The following is a 16,301-nucleotide window of genomic DNA, read 5'->3' as shown; positions in this document are numbered from 1 at the left end:
AACACGAGGTGGTGTAACCCTGGGCACAAAGATATCCATCTGCTGCAGGGACGTCGAACTTTTAGCCTAGCGTGTGACATCATCCACTCCGCTGTTGCTAAACTACAACACAGCACCCCGAGGCCATCCTGGTAATCTGTTAATAAACAACAAAAGGATACTGCTGGAAGTCTGAATTTCCCCACGGGGATGAATAAAGTATCTATCTATCTTTCTTGGGTGTTTTTTCAGCGGCCCTTTTACTTTTAGCTTAAAGTCAGGAAGTATACGCGTGCAGTATACGGGGAACAATGGTTGCAACAAGGCTTAACTTGGCTCTCTCCGTGAATTGTGGTGAAATTTGCGTCTGATGAGGCACAATCAAATTTAAAGATAAATTGACTTGAAATCAATCGTATTTATCAATTGATTGGCAGAGCAAGAAAGCAATATAGCATTGAAAAATACATTTTATTATCTTACCTTAACTTATACTGTAAACAAGGTCATGCATACACATTGAATAAAAACATTGGTAGAAAATCTTCCATTATGAAAATAAGTCCATGTACCGAGAGAAACAAATTACTGGATGGCTTGACTTGCTGTTAGCTTGCTAATGCTGATTCTATTGTTTGGGGTGAGGTGTGCGCCAACTCCTTAATCTCACTATCGCCCCCTGCTATGAAGCAAGAACATTGCGTGGCTCAGTAATAGTTTACATATTAATTGTATTATTGATATTTTCATCTCATTAGCTGCACCGCTTATCCTCAGTAGGGTCGCGGGGGTGCTGGAGCCCATCCCAGCAATCTTTGGGCAGTGGGCAGGGGACACCCTGAACTGGTTGCCAGCCAATCGCAGGGCACACTGGGACAGACAACTCGCTCGCTCATTCACAACTAGGGACAATTTGGACATTATTATTGGAAATTCAGCGATTTGGAAAAAGGAAATATTGTAAAGTTAACTAAGAATGAACTTTCGTACTGGAAAAAAAGGAGCCATTTAATATATTTAAAATTGTACATTTCCATGACTGCACCTTACTGTCTTCTCTCCAGACATGTTACATCTGTGAAGACCATGGCCGAGAGAGCAAAGCTGCCTGTGGGGCGTGCATGGCTTGTAACAGACAGGGCTGCAAACAAGCTTTCCATGTCACCTGGTAGGTGCTTGTGGGTATTTTTGTGTTTTTCAATGTTGCAGATTTTCCCAAAATATTGATTCTTAAAATAAGCTTTATTTCAGAATGTGTGCATTGCAACAATCATATACAGGTATAGCAAGCATATTCCAACCACCAACGGTAACTTAAAATGAGTAAAAAAAATAAACATTTTGGCATTTTTCTGGTAAATATGTGTCGGAACAGGAGGAGGACCCAGATGCGTAACGTTTCTCACACAAGCTTTATTTAACGGGAATGGGGCAGTCATGCACGTTAACACAAACGCTAGTGATTTGGCGATCGCTGGGCGGAAGAAGTAAGGCAGAAAACAGGAAGCCAGAGGCCGACGAGATCGATACCAGATACACGAGCAGATGCCAGACAGATGGGGTCGATACAGGACAGGACAGACAGGATTGATATCAGATACAGGAGACAGATATCAGACAGGACGAGACAGACGGGATCGATACCAGACACTGGAGACTGATATCAAACAGGACGAGATAAACGGGAACGATACCAGACACTGTAGACTGGAGACCGATATCAAACAGCACGAGATAGATGTTAACGATACCCGATACTTGAGATTGTAGCAAGGTATCAGACAGGACGAGACAGACAGGATCAATAACAGACACTGGTGAGTGGAGTCAGATATCAAACCGGACGAGACAGACGGGATCGATACCGGATACTGGAGACTGGAGTCAGATATCAGACAGGACGAGACAGACAGGATCGATAACAGACACTGGTGACTGGAGTCGTATATCAAACAGGGCGAGATAGAAGGGATCGATACCGGACAGGATACACAAGCAGGATCCCGGACAGAGTCAAAACCCACATCTTGCGGGTGCAGAGGTTTGTTGACGGACTGACAAAGGGTGAGTGAGAACACTGAGCTTAAATAGGAGGGAAGCCAATCAGTCAAACGGGCGGGGCCAATTGGGGGCAATGGGAAACTGTGACAAATATGTAATTATTCCAGAAAGCCGCATTTATACTTTAGCGAATTACCAATAATGGTAATATTGTGATATTGCTATTTAAAACCTGGTGGTGGGCCGTCAGGACTGGCGAGACCTCCTCTGATGGCCTAAATTTCTAAATCATGTAATGTTGATTATATTTTTTCCATCAATACCTAAAAATACAAAATTTATTCAAATGAGGGAGGCGGGTCAAACTGAGCTTTTCACCTATTGGTTGATTGGCGAGTGCAGCGACCAATTGTAATGCTTTCCCCCCATGTATCGGGCCTTCTTAGTAAAATAACATCCTGTTGTGACAAAACACATGACAAAATAAATACACGTAAAAATAAATAAAAATAAACTGCATTACGAATATGAATAAATTGCATTCATGTCATATATTTCGGTGTTACGTGATTTATTTGTGTGTTCATTTATTTATATGGTTTATATTTGTAGGTATTGATTTATTCCTACATTTCTATCTTCATATGGCCGGGTCGGTCCTCCATACTACTGTGCCACTAGTAGTTTGCAATAAAATGTTTTATTAGCTGTTAGAAATACAGTAATCCCTCGGTTATCGCGGTTAATGGGGACCAAGACCACCCGCGAAAACTGAAAATCAGCGAAGTAGCGGCCCTCCTTCAAAAGTGCTTAAAAAAACGTATACTGGTATACAGTATACCCCCCTGTATGCAGTACACCATATAGAATACGGGTAGAGAGAGAGGGAGTGAAATTCATGTTATAAAAAATAAAAAAAAAACCCTGTAAAATATATTGCATGTACACGGAATAGGACTGCGGCAAAACCACTACGAACCATTCAGTATGATTGTATTAACCGCTCTCAACCACATGAAAAACTACCGGTTACCTATTGAAAATAAAAACAGTCAAAATGTGATATTTGATGAGTGTTTGTGAAGCGTTTTGGGGAAACAACAGTTAAAAAAAATGGTCTGTGTTCATTTTGATGAAAGTGAAAGAGCTACCTTCTGACAATAACAACATACTTTAGCTAGCGGCATCGAACAGCTTTTATAACAAAAACACGAAACCACACACAATTAGCCGTGTTTAGGTAGTATAAACAACCGCTCGCTTTCGGTATAATAAAGTCAAACTTGAGATGAAATGTGACAGAAGAGAATATACTTACGTCGCCGAGTTCCTCCTCGATAAACTGAGCGCCACATAAGAAGGGGGTGATGTGGGAGGAGTTAAGGGGGGGGCGGTAACTCACCATGACTAAGCATTGTGTCAGGGCCTCCCCCTCCCCTTCACAATAAGAGTGTCCATGCCGTGTCCTCAGTTGACATAAGCTCGCGCTCAATGGCTTCAAGTCAATACAGTAAATGCTTTCATTGAGAAGGTAAGGTATATTTTTTAGACCTGCGAAAGTGGAACCGCGAACTAGCGAGGTACCACTGTACTGTACCAATTCCTGTTATTATGAGTCAACAGATGCTTATTTATTTGTTCACTTGTGTTGTCCCTTTGATGCTTTTAGCGCTCAGATGGCTGGCCTGCTGTGTGAAGAAGAAGGCCCGGAAGCTGACAATGTCAAATATTGTGGCTACTGCAAGCATCACTACAACAAAATGGTATGAGGTCCTACCAGTGTTACTAAGTACTTCACTTTATACATAAATTTAATTTAGTTTTTTATTCAAACGACATAGCTTAGTGCAGGGGTGTTAAACTCATTTTAACTCGGGGGCCACACGATAGAACAAACATTCTGTCGGGGGCCGGGCAAGTAGATTAAAGAGAAAGAGAAAGAGAGATAAAGAAATAAGAGAAAGAGGGAGGGAAAAGAAGAGAGAGGGCGGGACAAAGAAAGAGAGAGAGAGAGAGCGTGAGAAACAAAAGAGATGAAAATAGGAGTTGTGAGAGAGGGGGTAAAAAAGGGAGAGTAAGAGAGAAATCCAAAGAAAAATAGAAAGACAGAAAAGAGAGAAAAGAGAAAAGAAAGCGCGGAGGGTAGGAAGAGAGCAAAGGAAAAAAGGAAGTTAGAGCAAAAGAAGTTAAAAAGACACAGAGAGGGAAAGAGACAAAGAGGAACAAAGGAAGAGAGAGAGAGAGAGAGAGAGAGAAATAAATACAAGTACAGTTGACATATTTCAACCTGCAGCTTGTTTTTCTCTTGCGCTTCTCTGAGTGTTGTCTCGCGGGCCCGATTCAATCCCTTAGCGGAACTAATCTGGCCCGCGGGCTGCCTGTTTGACACCGGTGGCTTAGTGTGTAGCACAGGTGACACAGGCGACCCTCAATCTGGCCCTTTAGACAACACAGAGAAGCGCAAGAGAGAAATGAGCTGCAGTTTTAGATGTGTCCACTTATGTCACCAAAGCCAGGCACCCCTCGCAAAGTGACTTTAGTAGTATTTCTTTGTTTCTCTCAAGCTCTCTCTCTTCTTTTTTCTCTATTTTTTTCTCTCTTTCTTTTTCTCTATTTTTCCCATTCATTCTGTCTTTATTGCTCTCATTCTTTTTTCTTTTTCTCTCTGTCTTTTTCCCATTAATTATCTTTCTTTCTCACCCTCTCTTTCCCTCACTTTTTTCTATTTCTCTCTTTTTTTCTCATTGTTTATCTTTCGCTCTTTCCTTTTTTTTTTCTCACCTCCTCTCTTTCTCACTCCCTTTCTCTCGTTCTTATGCTCACTCTTTTTCTCTTGATCTTTCTTTCTTTTTCACTTTCTTTCTCTATTTACTTCTTTCTTTCTCTTTTTTCTCTCTTTCTTCCTCTTTCTCGCTGTTTTTTCTCCATTTCTGTCTCTATTGTGCTGATGGCAAAATGAAGCTTCATAAAGCAGTGAAATGATTCAGGTGTGTTTTGTAGTATTTCTATAGAAGTATTTTGAAGTATACTTTTTACTATTACTGTTGTAAAATTTTTGTAATATTTCTGTTGAAATATTTCTGTAAAAGTATTTTTGTATCATTGTATTACTGTACTAGTACTTTTGTAGTATTTCCTACGTATAAGGTCCCTGTTTTGAAGCACTAAAGTTAATATTTAATATTTAGATTCTTTTTGTAGTATTACTGTAGTTGTACTTTTGTTTTAGTTATGTCATAATATTTCTGTTTCGGCATTTTTGTAGTATTTCTGTTGTAATGTTTATGTAGCAGTATTTTTGTATTATAGTTTCGCTATAGTGGTATTTTTGTAGTATTTCTATAGAAGTATTTTGGAGTATTTCCAATCTAGTATTTTTCGTGTTTCTTTAGTACTTTTTAATTTTACTGTAGTTAAATTTTTGTAATATTTACTTTGAAATATTTCTGTTAAAGTATTTTCGTATCATTGTATTACTGTACTAGTACTTTTGTAGTATTTCCTACGTATAAGGTCCCTGTTTTGAAGCACTAAAGTTGATATTTGATATTTAGTTTTGTAGTAATGTTGCAGAATATCTGTAGATTTTTTGTAGTATTACTGTAGTTGCACTTTTGTTTTATTTCTGTTTCAGCATTTTTGTAGTATTTCTGTTGTAATGTTTATGTAGCAGTATTTTTGTATTATAGTTTCGCTATAGTGGTATTTTTGTAGTATTTCTATAAATTTTAAATGTAGTTTGGAGTAAATTTGTTGTAGTATTTTTTAAATTTTTGCCAACTGACTCTTGACTGCATCTATCACCACCACACCAACAACATTTCCATTTGAACAACTGTTGAGTTTTAAACAGGGTTGGGTAGGGTTACTTTAACTGGATTACTTTCAATTACTTTTGGATGACTCCAATACCAAATATGCTAATAAAAGACACAAAAAACTAAATATGAATCAAATGATGACTCACAACACGTGGTAAGCTTTCTCTCCTGGCTTTGATCTCTCTGATCTCCGGCAAAACGAACATAAAATGCGACAGAAACAAAATGAAAAGAAATCCAAACAGCTTGCCAACATCATTTTTGCCGTTCCATGTATTCCGTTTCTCCCCAAGCCTGCACAAAATTGAGTCATTGTATTCATATTTAGTTTGTTTTGTCTTTTATTAGCATATTTGGTATTGGAGTAATCCAAAAGTCATTGAAAGTAATCCAGTTAAAGTAACTTTACCCAACCCTGGTTTTAAACAACCCAGCCTTTTGGCTGTCGGTTGGCCATTGTGGAGGGGGTAAGAAAATTCCTGGCACTTCGAGTGTTAATGAGTTAACCCTTTATGACTTTCTTAAATGACTTGGGTCACGTACAATTTATTTAACTTATTTACAGCAGAAGAAACGACGTTCCAGTGACAATGCAAGCAGTGCCTTCGGTCATCCCCGTGGTCGCTCCACCTCTCCATTGCAAGACAAACATCACCACCACAGACCGAGAAAGGTAAACCACTGACTAATCTGCTTCGACCAGTGGTGTCAAGCACGCGGTACGTGGGCTGGATCAGCACCACCGGCCTGCTAGACAAAACGGAGGGAAAAGCAAAACAAAAACTTACCTGCAGTTTTGAGTATGTCCACTTGATGTTGCCAAAGTCTGGCACCACTCACTATGATACTGGAGCTGTATTTCTTTCTTATTCCCTCTCTGTCTCTCTTTCATACTTCATTTTTTTTTTTTTCGTTTTCTCTCTCTCTTTTCTCTCTGTTGCTCTTTTTCTTCTTTCTTTTTCTTGCTTTCTCTCTTATTCTCTCATTTTTCTTTCTCTATTTTCTCTATTTGTCTATCCCCCAGTTTTCTCTTTATCTCTGTTTTTCTTTCTCTTTGTATGTCTCACATTTTTCTCTATCCCTCTCTTTTCTTTTTCTTTGTGTCTTTTTTTCCTCTTTCTCCCCTCTCCTTCTCTATTTTTCCTTTCGTCTCTTTTTTTCTCTTTCTTTCCTATTCTTTTCCTTTCTCTCTCCTTTTCTCTTTCTCTCTCCCTGTGTCTCCTTCTAGTCTCTCATTTTTTTCTCCTTTTCTCTCATTTTGGCTTTCTTCCTTACACTTTCTTTTATTCTCTCTATTTTTTGCTTTTCCTCTCCCTTTCTTGCTTTGTTTCTCTTTTTCACTTTCTTCCTCTCTCTTTTCTCTCTTTCCTTTCCCCTTGCTTTGTCTTTCTTTCTTTTCTTTTTTTCTCTATTTTTTAGTCTTTCCCTTTCCTTCTTTCATTCTTTATCATGCCCTTCTTTCTCTCATTTCTCTCTCTGGCTCTCTTTTTTTCTATTTTTTTCTATCCGTCTCATTCTCTCTTTCTTTTGTTCTTTCCCCTCTTTCTTTCTTTCACTTTTTCTCTCTCTATTTTTCTGCCTTTCTGCCTTTTTCTCTCTCTGTGTCTCTCTCTTCTCCTCCATCTCTCTTCCTCACCTTTTCTTTTATCTACTAGTGCAGCCCATGTGGATTTCTTTCTATGATGTGGCCCCTGAGCTCATATAAGCTGGACATCCCAAGCTTTAACAGTTTTTGTTTACCCGTTTGTACCCTTATTCGCTCGTCAGATGAGAAACTGACCCTTGTCCGATGTCATCATAGAGTCACAAGGACAAAATTCGACAGAAAGAGCACCACAAGAAATCATCCGACACCCTGGTCCCTTCGGTGATGTCCAGCAGCATAGATATGGTACAAAGAGAAGATCGCTGTAAAAAGTGAAGGAAATCTAATGGCATTTTTGTCTATCTGGGGATAGCTCTCTTCCAGTCATCGCACTTCCAAAGAAAATGAGGGAAAGTCCAAGAAGCTGATTCAACTCAGTCATGGTCACCACAGTAAGACGGGCAGCAGCGGCAAAAGTGGATCCTCTTCTTCTTGTTCTTCAAGTCCATTCAACCCAGGTACCGCATTTAGAGTTTAGAAGTTGCAGAAAATAAAAAAGATGTCAGCAAACATTGAAAATGACTACCGTAAATTCCGGACTATAAGCCGCTACTTTTTTCCCCAAACGTTCAACCCTGCGGCTTATTCAGTGATGCGGCCAATTTATGTCATTTTTCTAACGGCCGCCAGCGGCGCTCGAGTACAAAAGGTAAGATTTAGACCGGTGGAATATATGCGCAGAGGAAGACTGCAACTTCTTAGCTTGTGCACAAATTAAATAAGCGTAGACATATCCTCACCATGCAAATTGCAAAAAGAAAGGCACATGACGCAGCTTTCAAGCTAAATGCAATCGAGCAGTCCGATAAAGAAGGAAACAGAGCTACTGCACGTAAATTCTACTTGGCGAGCGTGTTGCTAGTAGCGTTTTGCTACCCTTCGCAGGCACAGTTTGGGATGAAAGTTATTATATTATTATTAAAGCTTTGAAAACTCTCTCGGAGTACCGTCTTTCTTTGTAAATATGTGTAACCGATGTATAATATGTATTTGTATATTTTTGTAATGTATTTATTTGAGACTTATTCTGATATGTTTTGCGACTTAAAAAAGAGGGGCGGAGCAAACGCGGGCTGACAGGAAGTGGGGTAAAGGTGAGTGAGATCTGTTGTCACGGTGGACAATAGTGGATATATATTTTTCCCACCCTTACCTTTGGAAATATATACTTTTTTTTTACTTGGATTAGTTTCAACGGGTACCTGGACTCTGCATGTCTGCATCAAACCTTAAGTACCGGTATCATTTTCCATTCATTTTACCTGCTGTGATTTTTGGACTGTGGACTTTATGTTCAGTTACAATCACGGGACTCAAAGTCGTATTTGGGTTAAATTTGTGATTGTGTTACATGTTTTAATGTGGGCGCATGCGGCTTATATACAGGTGCGCCTTGTGTGGGTATAAAAGCGGTTATCCTCTTAAAATGTGGTGGGTGCGGCTTATAATCAGGTGCGCTCTATAGTCCGGAATTTACTGTAATAAAACAAAAGAGTGAGTGAAACTAAATGATTACAATTAGAATTGTCTTTATTGTCTTTGACCACAATGTGGAGTTCATTGTTTACAACAAGAATAGATATGGCACTCCAGTATGTAACCAAAAAAATGTAAGAAGAATAAAAAAGCTAAAATAGAATATCTGGATTTACAGTTTAGCTAATATTTACAAGTTAGTGCTTGTAAACTGGCTTGGGTGCATCATAGATTAATGTCATGTTTACTGATGCGGGGCACCTGATTGGCTGTTTAAATTTCCTAGGTTACAAAAGCAGATCTGCCCTTAATGTCAGAACCCAAACAGCCAGTAGACCCAAATGCGTAATGTTTCACACCAAGCTTTATTTACGGAAACGGAGCAGTCAGGCGCGGGAACACAAACGCCAGTGATTCGGCGATCGCTGAGCAGGAAAAGCAGGAATCCCACAAGATCCGAGCGTGGTTGGGGGGGCGGAAACGAGTTGAGCAGCCAGGACTGGACATTCGAGCGTGGTCAGAGATCGGAACAAGTCAGGTAATCGGAACGGGAGATCCGGAAGCCAGAGGCAAACGAGCAGGATACCGGACAGGACATATGGGATCGATGCAGGATACCGGATACAGGATAACGGGGCTTGGCTCAGGGATCGATACAGGATACAGGATAACTGAGCTTGGATCAGGGATTGATACAGGACGGGTCGGGAACAGAACGGGAGTCAAAAATGCTTGCCTTGCAAGTACGGAGGTTCGTTGACGGACTGACAAGGAGCACTGAGTTTAAATAGGAGGGGAACCAATCAGGAAACGAGTAGCAGCTGGAGCCAAACGAACCATGGGTAAATCATGACATTATAGGGTGCGGATTCAAAGAACGCCAACATGATTGACCGATAGTGACAATGATATAAACAGTGCATAATAGTCAAAACAACTAATAATCGAGTATTATTTTCGGAATAGTGAACTATTATACCATGAGATATCCTTTGCAGGTGTCTAATATTACAACCAGAATAAACTTATCAATATTGCTGAATCCATTTTTTAAATATTCTATTCAATTTATAATTAGCTTCATGTTGATTTTAAATCCTACTGTTTGTAAAATTGTATTCATGCCCATGCTCACTTTGCACAATGTTGACTAATTTTGCACGCATATTGCACTAATACAATCCCAAAACTGTAACATCATACTTGCCCACATTTCTTGCGTAAATATTGTGTAAATTATAACCTTTCTTCTTTGTTTCTTTATATTGTGTGAATTATAACCTTATCTTCTTTGTTCCTTTATCTTCTTTGTTTTCTTTTATCCTCACTGTTGAATGTGAAACTGGAGTGTCACGTCCAATTTCGTTGTCACAATCAATGTTCCCTCTAATTTTCCACGGGTCTGCGCATTCACACTAAGTCTGTGAGCAAGAGTTTCCGGTAATGCAAAATGATTTTTCTCTTTTGAATGAATTGACTCATGTACTATTGCAAAGGTTGTACGGCCTACAAACGTTGTTTCTTCTTACAATTCTTTCACAAGATATCCATTTCTTTTTATTTCCTGATATATTTTGTCGCATACTATTAACATTTTTGGGGGTTTATTTAGTCGGTTGTAAGATACAGAACTGTACTTAATCACATTTTTTAGTGGGAGTACAATGTTGGCAACAAGATTCACTTGATGCAATTGGAAATTATTTGAATGCAACACAAACTTTTTCTTCTTTTTTCCGTGTTTTTTTCTACTTTTTTGTTACTTTTTTCTTTTTGTTCTCTATTTAGTTTTTTCCTACATTTCTTTCTTTTCTTTTTTTTCTGGCTTTTTTTCTATTTTTTTCCTTCTTTTTTTCTCTTCCTTTCGTTTCTTTTTTTCTCAGATTTTCACTCCTTTTCCATTTTGGTATTTTTTTTCTTTTTTTGTTCTATTTCCTCCCTTCCTTTAAGTCATGTTGTGCATAATTTTACATAATATTTGGTCATGTTGGGATTAAAGAAGCAAAAACAACCTGAAGAGCCGTTTAGGACCCGAAAGAGCCGGTTCATTTTAGTGAGCCGAGCCGAAGAAGCCGGTTTCTCTACTAACTTTACTCAATTTCGTTCTCCTTCGACTTCAAAATACCGTTTTTAGGACACAACGTCAGGGGAACCCGTGTATTTTGACCTTCGTGCACTGTAACTTTGACTTAAGTCGCTTCTTAATTAGTAATTTTGAGCCCTCATTTTTGTGCGCTGGCTAGATTTTCTTGTGTGCTGAGAATGTGCGAGCAGTGCGCAATTGTGCACGCGCGCAGCTTAGAGGGAACACTGGTCACAATATAATCAACCCATTTTGTAACAATGACAATAAAGGTATATTCTATTCTACTGTTATTTTATTTGTATTTTCTTGCATTTTATTTCTGCAAAATTGGTAAACCCGAAGAAGAGGACTTTCATTTATTCCGGTCTGTCTTGCCATTGTAGGTGGAGCCTTAACTTCGGCTCAAGATTCTCATCAGTTCTACTCATCTTCTCGACCGGAGTGCGACCACGAGCGAGGAAACGGTGAACACAGCGGCGAGGAACGCAAAGAGCGTCACAGGAGGTCAGCAGTGCAGGGATCGTCAGAGGACAAAGATAAGGAAGAGGACAAAGATGGAGACGAAGAGGAAAACGAAGATCGCAATTACCATGAGCCGCCGGCACTGACTCCTGTTGAGGGTCTTCTCCCGGGACCTCAGGGTCACGATCGGTCGGATGGAAACTCCAGCGGCCCGTTTGAGAACAAGGTCACGATATCAACTTTCGGATCCATCATGCGGATCACCTCCGCGTCCGTGCTGGGCAGTAGCAGCAAGATCCGCAAAATGTCCTCTTCGGGAGACTACAAACCCTCCAAGTCTCTGTGCAAGTCTTCACAACTGAGCACACCGCCTATCCCCGAGGAAGCAGAACCAGAAGGCAAAACGTCCCCGCCGCCGTTGTCCCAAGAGAGGAAGCACCGCGGCAACAAAAGGAGCAGCCACGGTCCGGGCCGACCTCGGGGAAGCAAAAATCGAGAGAGAAAAGGGGACGCTCATCACCGTCATCATCGTAGCACCGCAGCTCCTCTACCTCGGGGTTTCACCTCATCGCACTCCTTGAGTCCAGTGTCGGTTTCACCCCTCGCCTTCCCCTCCACAGTGCCCACCACAACCTCTTCTTCATTCTCTTCCTCCTTAGCTAGCAGTTTTTCCACAGGTCGTGGCAGCCCGCTGCTTGGCTCTGGTAAGCTGCTCAGGTTTCGTACGGGGGCTTGAAATCCTTCAAAATGCTTGAATTTTAAATTTGGGTTTCCAAGGTCAGGAAAATGATTGAATGTTGGGTGAAATGCTTGAAAATGCCATGTTTCTTGGCAGTCTGACTCAATAGACTACGCAATAAATGAAAAAAAAAAAGGGCGAGAAAATGAGTCCGACATAACTGGTCACACGCAAGAGGACAGCTCTATTTAGAAACCCGGCTCTTTTGGCTTCCCAAACGGCTTCTCAGATTTTATTTTTTTTAATATATTATCAACAGTAATATAACATAATGCACCAAATGATTTAGTAATTTCATATGATTAGCAGGGGATCACTGTAAAACGCATGAAATATGAATCAAAATATTCTCAGATCTCCCACAAAAACTGTAAAATACAAAACAATTTTAGCATTTTACAAACTGAACAGCTTTAAAGTCGAACAACCACACAAAATCACTAAAAATGCAGAACAATAAAATATAAATTAAAAATATGAACTCTTCAGTGTCATAAATAAATGATGAAATGCAAAAATATTAACTATTGACAATTATTTTAACCAATTAAGACACTGATCCTCTGAAAAACATGCAGAAAATATCGACTAAAATAAGTAAAACAAAGAGCAAAAGATGAGCAGTCTCTGAGATTGAAAGATTGAATGCACTCTGCTTCGGAGCAATCAAAATCATTAAAATGATTCCAAATTTGGCTCATTTTTCAGTTTTTTATACATACAGTACTTTCTTTTTTTGTCTTTGTATTTAACTCCACTATTACCGAACATCTATAGAGCCCTTTTGTATTTGTAGTGTGACAAGCTTGAGGCAGAATGGCAGAATTCATGTCAGTTTATAGCAGTCCGTTGACACTCAAAGAGCATAGATCATAGATAGTAATAGCTCGAAATAATACAAAATATGTGCTAGCAGCAAGATAGCAACTTTATCTTAGTCTTCAGGTAAAAAAATCTGCACTGGACTCATTCCTTTGAAGGTACTGGAAAAACTACAAAATTGGCTCTAAAAGTGGTTGAAAATTGCTTGAATTTGGCCATGAAAAAGGTGTACAAACACTGCTCTTAATACAAGCGCCCTTAAAGACACGGAAATTTGATATGTGAGTTTAATTCGCAACAAAAAGCTTGCTCGCTATATGCAGGGTTGGGTAGGGTTACTTTAACTTGATTACTTTCAATTACTTTTGGATTACTCCAATACCAAATATGCTGATAAAAGACAAAAGGAACTCAATATGAATAAAATTATGACTCACAACACGTGGTAGGCTTTCTCTCCTGGATTTGATCTCTTTGATCTCCGGCAAAACTAACAAAAAATGCGACAGAAACAAAATGAAAATAAATCCAAACACCTTGCCAACATCATTTTTGCCGTTCCATGTATTCCGTTACTCCCCAAGCCTGCACAAAATTGAGTCATTTTATTCATATTTAGTTTCTTTTGTCTTTTATTAGCATATTTGCTATTGGGGTAATCCAAAAGTCATTGAAAGTAATCAAGTTAAAGTAACCCTACCCAACCCTGGCTATACGACGGAAAATCTAGTTTACGAGCAGTCCAAGAGGCTACCAGTAGAGACCGCTCACCATTCGTGACGGCTCACCGCCAGCTTTAGCTCGTGTAGTTAGCGCATGCAAGCTACTGCAGTCAAAACAAATGGTGTTGTAAAAGTTTTTGGGGGTGAGCGTTCGTTTTTCAAGTTACAGTAACTTTAATTATAAGTGTACAGTAAGTGCTTACGGTTTCTCAATCTCATACCTGTCAAGTCACAAAACAAAATATCAAATTGAGTGCTTAAAAGTGGGGACCTAATGTATTTTAGTTTCATTCTAAAAAGAAGAAAATACTACAGATTTACTACAATAATACAACTATGGAAGTAGTACAAAAATCCTTCTACGGAAATACAACAAAATCATAATTTGGGAATACTGCAAAAATCCTAATGCCGAAATACTGCAAAAATCTTTCAACTGAAATACTTGTACTGTACTGCTAAAATCCTGCTATGGAAATACTTCAAAATTCCCTCTGCTAAAATACTACAAAAATCCTGACAAAAAACCTCTAAAAAAATCATCTTATTTCCATTGCAGCCTGGTCATGCTGGAAGGGGGATTACCTCATGTGCGGTCCATTCTCAAGGTTTCTTTCACTTCATGTTGAGGTTTTGAGTTTTCCTCGCCCTCATGTAGGTTTTAGATCAGGGGGTTGTGTAGTAATAGTCTGTGGTTTGCAATCATCTGTGGTCTGTGCAGCCCTTTGAGACTCTTTGTGATTAAGAGCGTCACAAATAAACATGACTTGATTGGGAAGATGTGTTTTATAGCTATTTCATTGAAGCAGACTATTTCGTTTTTAATGATATCCTTGAAAGAAAATTGGCTCATTACACAGGTAATTCAAGCTACCCGCACGATCCTCGAGGGAATCAAGCTTGTGAAAATCTGTTTCACTGTATCTAGGGATCAGAATTTTCCGCGGATCCGCGGATTTCCGCTGTTTTTGAACCCCAAAGGTCATTCCCGTAAATCGTCTTAATTCGATGAGAAAATATTTTGGGGGGGGTGAGGTATGATACGTGACTGTTTCATCACCCCAAGTTAGCAGTTAGAGATCGCGAGAAAAATCGGCAAAAAGAAGCGCAGCGCATTAGATCTATAACACACAACAAATAGATCGACTCCTACCATTGGTCGATAGGTTCGCTGATAACCAATCAGCGGAGCTTTTGTTCAGAGCATTGGCTTTCTCAAACATGGCGCTCCTTCCGGTCTTTTCAAACGGTGAAATGAGTGTTTGAAAAAGTAAATATGAAAATACTAAGAAAAGAAGACGAGGCTTTTGTTTCCGAGATTGATAAAGGAATCAAGAATAAATTGAAGTGGTCATGGCTGGAGAAGACTGTCACAGACTGACATGTATTTTCTTTAAGCATGTTCAGTTTGTGCATTTTATTTTCAAATTAATGATGAATGGTTATTAATGTATATATTTTCATATATATTGTTGATTAGTAGCTAAATACAAGGTCCATCTTCATCATCAAAACACAACAACAATGGTGATGGTTGTAACATTGTAATCCCCCAATTGTTTTAAACATCTTAAAACTGAAAAAAATACATGGTTTCTGTTTTGTTGGATTTAATTCATTCTAGTGCAATTTTCACATAGCAAATAAGATAAATGCCGTTGGCTTCGGGTGGGTTTGCCCCCCTGAGCCCCCCACCGGGCTCCGCCCTGGACCTGGCCGGGGCCTGCGGCCCCTGGACCCTGGCTATTTCAGCTGAAAATGAAAATCTCCATTCTGATTCCTGTGTATCCCTTTAAATATTCCTTCTGTTTTATTGTCTCAGGTATCTATTCCAGCCTTAAGAACCCTCTTTCACTGGGCGGGGGTATCTGCAGCACCTCCGTTTCTTTGGGCGGAGGGGTGTGTAGCACCTCTTTGTCCCTGGCTGGGGGCATGTGTAGCACCTCCCTCTCATCGGGACTCCACCCATCCAACACTCTGTCCCTCTCTCTCCCACCAAGCAGCACTGTTTCAAACACACAGGTGCATTCTTGTTTGTTTGCATCTATAGATTATATATGTGGATTTTGTATCTTCACACTTTATGTATTTTTAATAAAAATGAAATGTTATAGGTACATCTAGGTCCGAGCAGCTCCTACAATGTGACTTCCACGCAACCATTTATCACTGGTCTCTCCACGCTGCCTCCACTACTGAGTCAAGCTCCAATCTCATTACCAGGTATTGGGCAGATATTTTTCGTACTGTTTTATTCAAGATACCGGTAAAATCATTGTTAAAGGTAATCCCAAATTCTTATCTTGCAAAATGTGGGGGAAAAAGAACATGGTTTTTGCATAAAATCTATCTGCATTTCATCTGGGGGGCGGCAGTAGCTCAGGAGGTAGAGCGCTCGTCTTGGGATCCCAGTTCGAATCCCAGCTCGTCCGTGTCACATGTCAAAGTGTCCTTGGGTAAGACACTGAACCCATAATACCCCCAATAAGCAGGTTAGCGCCTTACATGGCTGCAAGGCCGCTATTGGGAAATGTGGAGCACATTGTAA

The 16,301-nt window shown here is 39.7% G+C and overlaps 1 protein-coding gene across 2 annotated transcripts in view; it reads left to right on the top strand.

The window, feature by feature from the left end:
* Nucleotides 1–16,301, top strand: part of LOC148360699 (protein AF-17-like) — a 57,744-nt gene that overhangs the window by 25,854 nt on the left and 15,589 nt on the right. For both annotated transcript variants that reach the window (XM_088341593.1, XM_088341592.1), the window contains exons 5-12: nucleotides 1,044–1,147; nucleotides 3,650–3,743; nucleotides 6,367–6,474; nucleotides 7,603–7,692; nucleotides 7,760–7,904; nucleotides 11,392–12,174; nucleotides 15,576–15,775; nucleotides 15,868–15,976. In XM_088341593.1, the coding sequence (XP_088197719.1) occupies nucleotides 1,044–1,147; nucleotides 3,650–3,743; nucleotides 6,367–6,474; nucleotides 7,603–7,692; nucleotides 7,760–7,904; nucleotides 11,392–12,174; nucleotides 15,576–15,775; nucleotides 15,868–15,976 (1,633 nt within the window). The remainder of the gene's footprint in view (nucleotides 1–1,043; nucleotides 1,148–3,649; nucleotides 3,744–6,366; nucleotides 6,475–7,602; nucleotides 7,693–7,759; nucleotides 7,905–11,391; nucleotides 12,175–15,575; nucleotides 15,776–15,867; nucleotides 15,977–16,301) is intronic.

The sequence above is a fragment of the Urocampus carinirostris genome, chromosome 8 (genome assembly GCF_059441175.1).
Source record: "Urocampus carinirostris isolate Australia breed hairy pipefish chromosome 8, RoL_Ucar_1.0, whole genome shotgun sequence".
In the NCBI taxonomy this organism is placed as follows: Eukaryota; Metazoa; Chordata; class Actinopteri; order Syngnathiformes; family Syngnathidae; genus Urocampus; species Urocampus carinirostris.
This window is presented reverse-complemented; position numbering and strand designations above follow the sequence as displayed.